The sequence below is a fragment of the Chiloscyllium plagiosum genome, unplaced genomic scaffold (assembly GCF_037043375.1).
Source record: "Chiloscyllium plagiosum isolate Xiang-an unplaced genomic scaffold, Cpla_swu_hap1 HiC_scaffold_28, whole genome shotgun sequence".
In the NCBI taxonomy this organism is placed as follows: domain Eukaryota; kingdom Metazoa; phylum Chordata; class Chondrichthyes; order Orectolobiformes; family Hemiscylliidae; genus Chiloscyllium; species Chiloscyllium plagiosum.
The window spans coordinates 37,185,936-37,198,792 of record NW_028270166.1 but is presented as its reverse complement, the minus strand read 5'-3'; the positions used below and the strand labels follow the sequence as shown (position 1 = coordinate 37,198,792).

The 12,857-nt window shown below is 41.0% G+C and overlaps 1 protein-coding gene across 1 annotated transcript in view; it reads left to right on the top strand.

The window, feature by feature from the left end:
- The window catches only part of mpnd (MPN domain containing), a 52,887-nt gene that overhangs the window by 20,522 nt on the left and 19,508 nt on the right, over positions 1-12,857 (top strand). The window contains exons 6-8 of the mRNA XM_043720957.2: positions 2,859-2,955; positions 4,083-4,155; positions 10,672-10,748. Of these exons, the coding sequence (XP_043576892.2) occupies positions 2,859-2,955; positions 4,083-4,155; positions 10,672-10,748 (247 nt within the window). The remainder of the gene's footprint in view (positions 1-2,858; positions 2,956-4,082; positions 4,156-10,671; positions 10,749-12,857) is intronic.

Here is a 12,857-nt window from a genome sequence, read left to right as displayed (position 1 = left end):
GCCTCGCTAAATTGAACTTGTTACTGTGATGGATCCTCTTTTTATCCCCCTTATTATTAGTAAAAAGGGCTCATTTATTGTATATGCCACCACTAGGTGGAGCTGTGATGGCACACAAACATAGCTTGGCATTGGAATGGCAGTTGCCTAGAACAAAGATGGCACTGCCCATGTGATCACAGAGCAGCTGGAGTCAGACTCCTGAGCATCAGCTCGCTGAAATCAGTGGACATTTGACTTCAAGCAATGATGATATTTAAAAGATTTCCATTTGAAATTTAGAACTTTGAAACTTCTCCTCGCATGCTGCCTGACCTGCTGTGCTTTTCCAGTGCCACAATTTTGACTTTGATCTATAGCAGTCCTCACTTCCTCCTAGCAGTTAGAGACATATGGGATATTTTGGCCTTCCTTCAGATTTGCCAAAAAGGATTCTTTAGAAGTTGGTTTGTATGAACAAATAACTCCGGTTTTACTGAGACTGTCTTAAATGCTGTATGTACTGACCCAGAAATGGATTGACTATACACCACGGTCTGTGAGTGGTCTCTGGCCAGATTATTGGGTTTCTGCTCTCTGTGTGTTTAATAAAGTACTTCCTGTCCATCTGCAAGATCACCCTGGCCTCACGTTGTGAAGCGAACCCCTGATAATCAAGCTCCATGGGATGGCCTTCGAGAACGTTGACCACTTCCTGTCAGCAAAAGCAGCTATTGATGAAGAGATCCAGCACCAACTCCAGTGTGTTGGCTCCACCTTCGGCCAGCTGGGAAAAGGGTGTTCAAGAACAACATCAGATCCGATACCAAGCTCATGGTATACAGAGCTGTGGTGGTTCCCACCTTCCCATATGGCTCTGAGATGTCGACTGTCTACAGCACTGACCTCGAGGCAGTGGAGCAGTACCATCAACACTGCCTGTGATCCTGCAAATCCGCTGGGAAGAGAGATGCACCAATACCAGCATCTTCGACCTGGCCAACATCCAAAGCATCGAGGCACTGTATCTCCTCCCCCCCCCCCACCCCCCTCCGATTTGGCTGTGATGGGCTGCGCATGTTGTTCACATGACCGACACAAGACTCCACAGCCATGTGCTCTATTCCCAGCTCTGAAACAGCATTGAGTGAATCAAGCTTCCATTTGTTGTTCCCCACCTTGCTAACCCAATCCTAAATGGCAGGGTGACCTCTCTCTCCCACTCTGTAATCTTCCAGTTGAGCTTTCTGTTGGATGATGTTAGTCTGACATGAAGATGCTGTGGCCTCTCAGGGACAGAAAGGTATGTGTGTGGTAGGCACGTCTGAAGGCAGTGATTGGCCCTCACAACTCACTTCTTCCTTTCCCACCCATTATACTACCGGCAGAAAAATAAACTGTTTGTTTAGCCCTCGGTGGAGGTAGCAGACACAACTCCAATTTCTCATCCCACATCCCCATGGGGTATGCAATCCAAGGTGCTGTGGTGTACAGTTCCTTGGTGCCTCTTGGAACTGTACCCAATTGAGTATATTTTTGAGTGTTGATGAATGTGCAATGTGTCCTCATTAATAAGTATATCTTGGTGTTGCACAGAGGAGAAATAAAGTGGGAATTTCCTTTAGGAGAGTTAGATGTACTGGCAATTCGACCACAGAATGGGTTTTGGAGAAGCTTACAAATCTAGAAGGCGAGGCGAGTGAACCAAAAAGAGTTCCAGACCAGGAGCTGCTGAGTCTGCAGAAGATTCTGCCTCAAAGGATTAACTGGAGGGTGGGAATGTAGGTATTTCTGTGGATTTCAGCATCAGAGTCCAGCTTCTGTCTCTCTCTGTCCATGCATACACTTACTTGCAGCATGTAACATTGGCATTTGGAAACAAGAATTCTGGTAAATAACTCGAGTGTGTAACATTGCATCACTGTCGTGTGTGAGATTTACAAATGCAGTGCAGACTGAGCAAATGTGACCTTCATGCTCTGCGCAGCTGAGGGATATAAAGGTTTACATTCTGACACATTTGGAAATATCTGGGATTAACAATTTAAGTCACTTATTCAGTTTGGCTCACATCTGATTTCAAAGATGTTCATGCTGAAGTAAAGACGTAGGCATCCAGTTCAGCCTCAGCTGTATTTCATATGCAATGTTAAACTGAAATACCAGGTAAAAACAATGACTGCAGATGCTGGAAACCAGATTCTGGCTGAGTGGTGCTGGAAAAGCACAGCAGTTCAGGCAGCATCCGAGGAGACAGAGGGTTACTGTCTACCCTCTGCAGTGTAGGTAGAAGATTGCCAGGCAATACTGGAAGAAGAACAGGGTTATGTAAGCTAACATTTGCACCTTAATCGGTATAAGTAGATTACCTGATCCATTATCTCTTTGCTATTTTTGAGCTGTGCACAAATTGGCTCTTACATATAATGAATAGAATGTGGTCAGCCATAAAATGAGTTCCCTGATTGAATCAGGTTAACAGCCACAATCAGAGAACCCTGGCGGACAGACGTAAACAGGAGTCTCTAGGAGCTGGCTCTGAACCAGCTGGGACATATACTGTGCATGTGTAAATAAAGGGTGATTTGGTGACGGGATACCAGCCTTCACTATATTTCTTATGGCAGTGGTTATTTCTCAATATAATTTGTGTGCATAAAACACTTTTTAAAGGAGGTCTTGAACTCAAGAAGGATGTAACACAAATGTAGTCAATCCTTCTTAATCAAGGCCTGATGTATGGTAAATTCCACCTGTTATACCCCATTAGTGCCCCTCAGCTCCCAGATGTACTATTTTGCTGAAATCTGTTCCACCATTGTGAATGCAGATGAGAGCTGTGAATGTGGTACTAACATGTTTCCCTTGTTTTGTCGCAGGGATCCTCATACGCTTGTTGAACTAACATCATTCACCTCTGTGAATAAATTCCAGCCGTTTAACGTTGCAATATCGAGCAATGTGCTGCTGCTAGTGGTGGGTGTTCAAGTGATTTGAATGTGGATGCTTTGAATACATGTTTTCTTGACTTTGTTCACCTGCACTACCCAGCATTCTGACAAAGAGGGCTAATAGACATTTAGTCCTCAAGCCTCAACCAATGCTATTCTCTAACCAACCAACCAAAAAAAAGCTCACTTTTAAAAACTTCGTTAAGGATGAGGGCAGTGCTCCCTAATTGTCCAGAGGGCAGTTAAGAGTCAACCATATTGCTGTGGGTCTAGAGTCACAGTTGACCTGACCAGGTAGGGATGACACTCCCTTACCTACAGGACATTAGTCAACTAGATATATCTTTTCCTTACAATTAACAATGGATTGTCATTATCATCAGTCGACTCTTAATTCCAGATTTTAATTGAATTCAAATTCCACCATCTTCTGTATTGAGATTTGAATCCAGGTCCCCAGAACATCCCCTGGTCCCTGAGTTAATAATCCAGCAATAATAGTATCTGGCCTCCCTTTGCCAGATACTATTGGTTTTTAATATTCCGTGATTCTGTGATGGTAAAAGAGTAGGAGCTGGTTCGATAAATTAATAACAATGCAGGGTCAGAAAGACAGAAGGTTACACAGAGCAGCTCATATCTCTAAATTCTTCAGTGATCCTGCTCCATCTTGGCCAAACAGTTTTCAGCTGCCTGTCCTGGCCTCCTGGTTTGAGTTACTGCCCATCCATTCTTTCTCCACATTACCAGTGGAGACTAATTTGCTGATCATTACAGCGACGGGCAGTAAATCATTTCCCTTGCTATATCTTCCACATTCCCTTCAAAGGGTTGTTGCATATTTAGGTACTGCTTCTTAATCCGTCCCCTTTCCTGCTTGGTGATGTGCGTTCCACTTTGTAAAATGTTCTTTGTAGATTAATTCAACTTGTCATAGCTTGGGAGGTGCAAAAGAGGATCGTGTGAAGGAGCAATATGTAGTCGATAAGAGAAAGAAGAAAAGTTAATTTTGGATACTTCCCACAGTTTTAGAGCTAATTTGAAAATAATGTAAAACAGGTTTTACATTGATCTTGTTTTAAGAGGGTTGTCTTGGGTATTGAATTCTGTCCACCGTTACTCCTATTCTTCAAAGCTTTCCTTGTCCTTTAGGATTTTCATTGCCACCTGACCACCAGTGAGGTAGTGGGCTATCTCGGAGGGAGGTGGGACACAAGCACACAGTGTGAGTACCTCATTATTCTTCTCTGCATAAAATGTATTTAATAGATGTATAGATCGGTATACATTTTATTGGTATGATGTGTAGAGAAACACAAGTGTATCAACAACAATAAGTAGCACATTTCACAATATTATTAAATTTTATCCATTTAATTGTTGTTTGAATGTTTTCCATCGGAATATATATACATATAGAACGCCATTTTGACCCAACTAGTCTCTCCAGGTGTTTGTTTAAACTCCGAGCCTCCTCCTGGTCCAAGTACATTATCTCAGCTTTTCAACATACCTTCTTATTCCTTCTTCTCTCATGTTCTAGCCTTGTTTCCTTTTGAAATAATCTAATCTTCAAATTGAATGGCTGCAATAATAAACTCCATCTAAACAGTCTGGAATTTGTATTCCTAATTTTTTCCAAAAACCTTGAAGGGTTATGATCAGTATATACAATTGTCTCACACATTACTGGCAACATAAATGTTGCAATGTCAACAGCAAAATCACTGTCTCTTTCTCAATGGTGGAATATTTCCCATAGCAACAAGTTCTACTCTGAGTAATCTCTCCCTTCCTGATTTAGATTTATCAGTCACTATGTTGTATTTGTGGTTTTGGTGTCAGATTCCCCACGGGTAGAAATATTCTTTTCCACATTTACCCTATTCAACTAATACATAATGCTAACCATAATATTTAATCAGGTCACCTCTAGGTTTTCTCTAGTCTAAAAGCCAAAAATATCCTATTCTGTTCAGTCCTTCCGCAGAGCTGAAAATATCTATCCTAGTATTATATTATAAATCTTTTCAACATGTTTTTCAGAGGTTCTTTGTCCTTTTTTTAACATTGTGGAGTCTAGAGGTGGATTGACCAGGATCCTGTGTGACTCTATGACTCTATGTTCAACGTAACATCATTATTTCTAGTGGTACGCAATAAATAAATCACTGCAATTTGTTAACATGTTTATTTGCTTTGCTGACTTGCAGCATTGTATTGAATGGTTTGGTCACTTGTACCCCTTTGAACCTGTTATGGACTAGACAAAACCCCTCAAATCATATTAAGAAGATAGCCTAGACCCCAATTTTTCTTATTTTAAAAGGTGAGTGTAAGACATTGTGTTCTGGATGCAATTTGATTGGTCAAACTATCGGGCTTGAAGCAAAACATACTTTATTCGTACACTCCAGTTAAAATACAGACAAAATAAGAATATAAATACATAACAAAGTATTATTAAAATACTTAACAAGATAATATATATGTTAACTACCACTGTTCCAAGGTAATAACATCCCAAAAACACACCCTTGGTAGAGACAAATTTAGTAAAATAGATTGTCTCACATGCAGCATTTTTCCAGTCTAGGAGGAAAGAACATCAAGAGAATATTGTGAGAGAGAGAGACAGCAAACATTTTGCTGTAGCAGGGAGAGATGTATAGCAGTTTCCAAACTCCAGCAGCTTCTGAAAGTTAAACTAAAATCCTGGTTCTGTGCAAGCTTGACCACACCCCTTCAGGCTGCGTCTATTGTTCCAATTTTTTAAAGCCTCACGGCCTCAGAAACTGTTTACTTTATTGGCTTTGAACAGACTGTTTGTTTGTCACCTCTGAGTCAACCTCACTTCATTCTTTCAAAAAAAAGAACAAAATACACCTTTTTAAAGGCACAAACCCCATTACACAGACAGTGGTGGGTACGTAGAATGAACTGCCAGCAGTGGTAGTACAGTCATATACATTACAGATATTCAAGCGACTCTTGGATAGGCATGTGGAAGATAGTACAATGAAGGCTATGTAGAATAGTCTGATCTTAGAGTAGGACAAAAGGCTGGCACAGCATCGAGGACCGAAGGGCCAGTACTGTTCTGTGTGGTGTTCTACAGTACTAGGTTTCTAAAATCCTAAGGTGTAGGTGATTTTTATTTTCTACTTTTTTTCTGATGAAATGCATCCCTGCAAGCCAATCCTTTAGCTTGCTAATGTCTTAGAATTATGTCACATTTAGATTTTTTAATTTGCCCATATGATGTGGGTGTTGGTGGATAGGCCAGCATTTATTGTTCATCCCTAATTGTCCTGGAGAAGATGATGGTGAGATGCCACCTTGAACTGCTGCAGTTTATCATGTGTAGGTACACCTGTTGTACCACAAGAGAGGAAATTGATGGGTTTTGACTCAGCAACTGTGAAGGAAGGCAATATCTTTCAGAGTCCAATGGTGTGGGGCTTCGAGGGGAACTTGCAGGTGATGGTATTCTGTGACTTTGCTCTTGTCTTGCTAAATGGCAGTGATCTTGGAAGGTGCTGTTTAAAGAACGTGGATAAATTTTATAGAAAATGCACACTAGGGCTGCTGTGGTGGAGGGAGTGAATGTTGTTAGTGGTACCAATCAAGTGGGCTGCTTTGTCCAGGATGCCGTCAAGCTTCTTGAATGCTGTTAGAGCTGCACTTCTCCATGTAAGCGGGAGGGAAGTCCATCACACTCATCACTTGTGCCTTGTAGATGGTGGACAGGGTTTGGAGAGTCAGGAGGTGAGTTACTTGCTGCAGCATTCCTAACTTCTGACCTCTTCTTGTCCACACAGTGTGGCTAGGCTAGTTCAGTTTCTGTTCAATGGTAACACCCAGGATGTTGATAGTGGGGTGGGGGGGGGGGGGGGGATAGAGTGACGGTGATTAGATTGAATGTCAAGGAGCAATTGTCATATCATGTTGGAGATGGTTGCTGGCTAGTACTTGTGTAGTTTGAATGTTACTTGCCAATAGTCAGCCCTAGATATTGTCCAGGTCTTGCTGCATTTGGACATTGACAGTTTCAGTATCTGCCATGAGGAGTCGTGAATGGTTCTGACCATTGTGCAACCATCAGTGAACATCTTCCACTTCTGATCTCATGACGATGGAAAGACATTGATGAAACAGCTAAAGATGATTGTTCCTTGGGACCAACATTTGAAGAACCCCTGCAGATATGTGCAGAGCTGAGATGATTGACATCCAAAGCACAACCATCTTCCTTTTGTTTGAGGCAAACCCTTTTCTTCTTTGGTTTCACTGACAGCCCCAGTTTGGTAGCAACTGCTGGGGAAAGAGTGACATAACCTGTCTGTTCAAATGTATGAATTAGAAGCAGAAATAAGTCATTTGGTCCCTTCAACCTGCTGTGCCATTCAGAAAGGTCATGGTTTTCTGTTTGTATTTCAAATTCCACATTTATCCCTTTTGATTCCCTGCCAACTTAGAATCAACATACCTCTACCTTGAAATAGTCAATGGTCCCATCTCCAAAGCTTTCTGAGGCAAGGTCCTTCAAACTCTCACAACCCACTGAGAAGAAAATTCTCTTCATCCCTGTCTTGAAAGGGTAACCATTAATTTTACATGAATTTCTTTGTTGACACCAATGCACCATGTGATCAACATTAGCAGGATTATTGAAGATGTAAAAGAACAGCTTGTTTCACACTTTGTGACGACTGTACGATTATCACGATATACTCATTCATTAACATAGCATCAATTAATTGGTATTTGTAACTGATGCAATACTGATTATTGCTGCCACGTGCACGATATTAAATCAATTTTCAAAATTTAAAAGTTGTACTTTGCTTTACTGTTTATTTCTATGTCATTAATATAGAATCATTAATTGGTACTTGTAAATATTTGTACGGGATGTTGCTGCTAGTAGGTGTCAGCAAGTACAGTCTTTTTAAAACCTGCCTTTTCATTATGGACTGATCCATAAGAGGAAATATCCTTTCCACTTCCACTTTGTCAAGACCAACATGATTGTACACACTTCGATGTAGTCACCCTTTACTCTTCTCAACACCATTGGAAATGAGCCCAGTCAGTCTAACCTTGCTTCATAAGACAACTGCTCATTCCAGATATCAATCTAGTAAATCCCCTCCTATTGATTTATTTCATTTGATAAGAAGGCCAAAAATACAAAGCATTTATTTTCCATTCCTGTTGTAATAAAGGACAGCATTTAATTGGCTTAATTAAGTGCTGTGCTTGCATACTAACTTTTGTGATGAATGCACAAGAATTATGCTGTTGTTTTTCTTTTAAGTAATACTCTGCTTATTTATTCTTCCAAATTGGATAACTTCACATTTTCCCACATTATATTCCATCTGCCAACTTACTCAAGTTATATCTGTCTGCAACTTCCTCATGTCCTCTTCACAACATACTTTCTACATATTTTCATGTTATCTGCAAATTTTTTAGCTACCATCTCATTGCTCCCTTTCCTAACTCATTGATATAAATGTATGGGGCTAAGGCCAAACTTCTATCATATTAGTATGTTAACCCCAACACCATGAGCTCCCACTTTATGCAATAACCCATGTGGCACTTTGGGAATATAATGCACCCTAAACCTTACTAAGGAGCAGGAGATGTTTTGAAGACATAATTAAAACCCTATATTAATGTTTCTTGTGGTATGTGTTCAACATCAGAGCTCAGGACAGAGGGAAAATAATAATCGAAAGCTGAATTCTGAGAGTTTGTGCAGAGAGAGGATTGTCGTAGATATGAGATCCTGCCATGAGAACACATCACCTGAGAGAGGAGGAATTTACTCACAAGAAAGCTATTGATTTGTGCAGAAGTTGTGAGGTTGTCGATCACCATCTGGAGTGTATTAATGCACGAATAGCTGAGAGTTTGCATTGTGCTATGAGACATTCCAGGTTGAATGAGAGCAGCATTTTGGAAGAAGAAAATAAATATTTTTTTAGAAAAGCCAGCAGAAGGATCAAGGGCAGAGTACAGGATATAAAATTTGCAGAGGACACCACAAAACAAAGCATATCCAGCATGGGGAAAGCTGTGTTCTAACTGTAAGAAACTAAATCACTTGGCTTGCATGTGTTTAGCTAAAAAGAAGCATTGAAAACCTGCAATGCTGGCTGCTGGAGAGCTGTCATCCATCATTCTGTACACATTACAACAGGTTGGCATCCATAGATCTAAAATAATAAATAGTTTTGTGACTGTTCAAATGATGACCAAAAGGACAGCATCAACTGAGTGGGAAGTGCCCACAGAGACACAGGTGTACCTTCATGAGCTTCACAGACTTGTGTAAGGTCCTGACCTGAACATCTATCCTTTGAAGGTAAGATTGTAGCAGTATGGTGGAATGAATTCATGCCAAGAGGACAAATGAAGCTGAGAGCCCTTGTGATGGGAGGAATAAAGATCTGGAGTTTCAGATTATGGACATTAAATAAAATGCACTCATTTCAGCTGAAACCAGTCTGAACCTTGGACATGTAACCCTATATGTGCCAGAAGAGATTTGGAACATTAAGCAGGCCACTAAGCTATTGACTGCTGAACAGGTCCTAGAAGATTACAAAGATGGTTCTACAGATTTTGTATGTCTTCTTAGTGAACGTCATCTCAATAAGTGGGAGTGTGGATCCAATTTAGCATCTGCTAAGGAGATTTTCAGCTTCCCTCCAGCCCAAGCTGCAAGACAAGTTAGAGGAGTTGGAAAAGAAGAATAATCAAGAAAGTGACAAAATCAGGGTGAACAAACAGAAAACCAAATTTCACTTTGATTAGACTGCCAAATAATTGCCTGAACTGAGCATTGGAGCACTAATCAGAGTACAAAATTTCATGCTTTCAACAAGAGTCAGCCTGTGTGGAGACTTGGGACCTGTGTAGAGCCATTGACACCTCAATCTTACGCGGTGAACGTGAATGACCAGATATATCGTTGGAATCGCAACATCTGTTCCTTCACACAGGCAACTGATCAGGAAGCTGTGATCTCACCATCTGCATGGAGTACAGGACAGCCATCAGTCCAAGATGGCAACAGCAACCTGCCACAGAACTATATTCCCCAGAGAAGTAACATCGCCCTTTTAGCAGGTACCAGAGAGACTGCGCATGCATGCTGTTGGAAGACCTGCATGATTTAAACATTATGTATGGACTGCATGTGCAGAGACTGACAAAAGTAAGACTGACTAAAATTAACACAGGTTTTGTTCACAAATGATTATTTTTGCTATCAGTCATGTATGTTGGGTACCTCTGTGCTGCAAATAGTAGTGCATGCAAGTTTGTTTTGTCTTTTATTTTTGTAAAAAGGGAAATGATTGGAGAAATGCAGTTGTACATACTGTAATGGCTGGTTTGCTGTAGTCATGTGGTCTCTATCTTTGCTGTAACTTGCTTTTACTTTAGTTTGTGGCAGCCATTAAACACATTACTTGAAAGAAGGACCTTGTGTTTTTTGTTTATTAATTAAAGTAAAAATGTTGTGCTGTTCTCTTGCTTCCTCCACTTTCTTTCGTCCCTCTGTTCTCTTGCACTCAACTCCCTTGCCTCTTCCCTTCTTTTCTCATGTTGTTGTTTTCCTGTGTTGAGGCCTAAATATGAGAATCCCATTCTGCTAGAACATCTTTGTCCCAGGCTAGTTCAAAGTACAGTTCCTCACTGACTGTTGTGCATGTTTTGACAGTGTTGACAATCCTCCGAGCTTTTCCATGTCGAATACGGCTTTCTGACAAGGACTCTGCTTCTGCAGTCGAAGAAGAGGTAAAGTTTACTGTTGTTCTTCCAATTAATATTAAAAAAAACAAAGAACTGCAGGGTGTTGGAGATCTGCGACAAATACGGCATTATCTCTCTCTTCACAGGTGTTGCCAGACCTGCTGAGTTTCTCCTGCACTTTCTGTTTTGGTTGTTCAAGTTTATTCCCATCATCCCCATCTTTCTCAGTCTTAGGCAGTAAGCTCTGTGAGAAAGAAATTTAATATTTCATGTTGATGATCTATAATCCGGCTTCAGGGTGGGTGACTGAGTGACTAGTTGGCTGGAGGAACATCTGCATCAAGCCACCTCTCCTTCTGCCTTTCCCTGTACAAAACCATTGCTGTAAACCAGACTGGAAGAGAGGGAAATCCCAGGCTGAAAGGCTGCCCATCTTTGGATCCCACTTACATGTGATTTCTACTCTCTCAGAATACCCCAGCAGGGGCAAACCAAGCTCATTGTTAGCTAAAGCCAACTCTTTACCCCATTTTCTGTCTGTTTTCCTGGTGATAAGGAGTTGGGGCCGAGACTGTGTATATGTCTGTTCGTGTGTGTGTGTCTCTCTCTCTCTCTCTCTCTCTCTCTCTGTCTCTCTCTGTCTCTGTCTGTTTCTCTCTCTGCCTGTCTCTCTCTCTCTTTCTCTGCGTCTCTGTGTGTATGTGTCTCTCTGTGTGTCTGTCTGTCTCTCTCTCTCTCTCTCTCTCTCTCTCTCTCTCTCTCTCTCTCTCTTGCTGTCTGTCTGTCTCTGTTTCTGTTTCTTTTTCTTTTCCTTCCCCACCCCTTAAACAAGAAGGCAAAAGTAAGCTTTTATTAGTTATTTTTGCGACTGGCACTTTTTTTGGTTATTGTTTCAATTATTCATTGACACAGTCAATTTATTGAATAGGAATTGTTTTCTTTCTGAAACTCACTGCCTTGGGAAACCTTAATCTTACTGAAATTTGCTGATGGCTCCCAAGTGATAGCAAATTGAAATGTCCTCCCCACTCCCAAGTGAAAAAGTTGGTAGTTTTGTTTTGTCCTCCATTTAATGTTTCTCCTTGATCAGAGTCATTGACTCTGGTTCCCTATCCCCATCCTCCCAGTACTGTGAGAGTTTTCCTTATTCTCTCATTCTACATCTAGGGCATTATTCCCCATCATTTCTACTAATTCTAGAGTGTTCATGTCATCAGGTACATCTTGTCTTGCATATTCAGTAGTCACTCTCCAAAAAACTGTTTCTCTTATCTCAGCCCAGATAGTCTTGCCCTTCCCAAATCATCTTCTCATGAAAGCACAGCACTTACTCAAATATTGCTTCTTCCAGAGATAGTGATCTACATTACACTTCTATCCTCTAAGTCGAATACTCTATTTGAAATGACTAAATTCTTACATTGGTAAATGAAATAAGTGTTAAAATAAGAGAAATGTAAAAAAAACTAAAACTCGCTACTTACAGGATCTCCTATACTGTACGTCTCGTGAGTGGAATTCTGGGTACTGCTTCCCAGGGTTGAAGTTGCCCTCTGGACCATGAGAATTGGGTTCTCCCTAGTGCACACCCTAGGCAGTGGGATGCCATAGGGAGAGGCTGCAAGTCAGAATGTTAAGAGAAGTTGCACCAAAACAGTGCTGATCAGTTCGATACTGTAGTAAACAGCATCAAAGTGAATCTTGCGGTGCTTGGAGATTTCAGGCTGCAGCGACTTACTGATGTTACAGTGAAACTATGCTAAACAGAGCAATGTTAAATGAGGACTTCTAATATTAAACATGTTGTTAATGCATGGTGATGGTGTATCTTTAAACTGTTGGTAATTACTGTTGGACTGCCAGAGCAACGTTGTTTGTTTCTCATCGGAGCCTCTTCACATTTTTTGAAATTCATTTGTGGGAGTAATGAAAATTGCAAAACCATTTCAACCGCCTTTCACCGGCTTGTGTGACACCACCAACATGCATGTCCTGGCCCTCGAACAGAAACTTCAGATAGTAAATGCATTTATCCAACATCTGTACACACACACACACACACACACACACACGTGTGCTGGTCTGGAGGTAGTTTGTTCAGTCTTGCCTCACCTGACTTTGCATCTTCGCTGAACTGAAATCAATCTCTTTTCT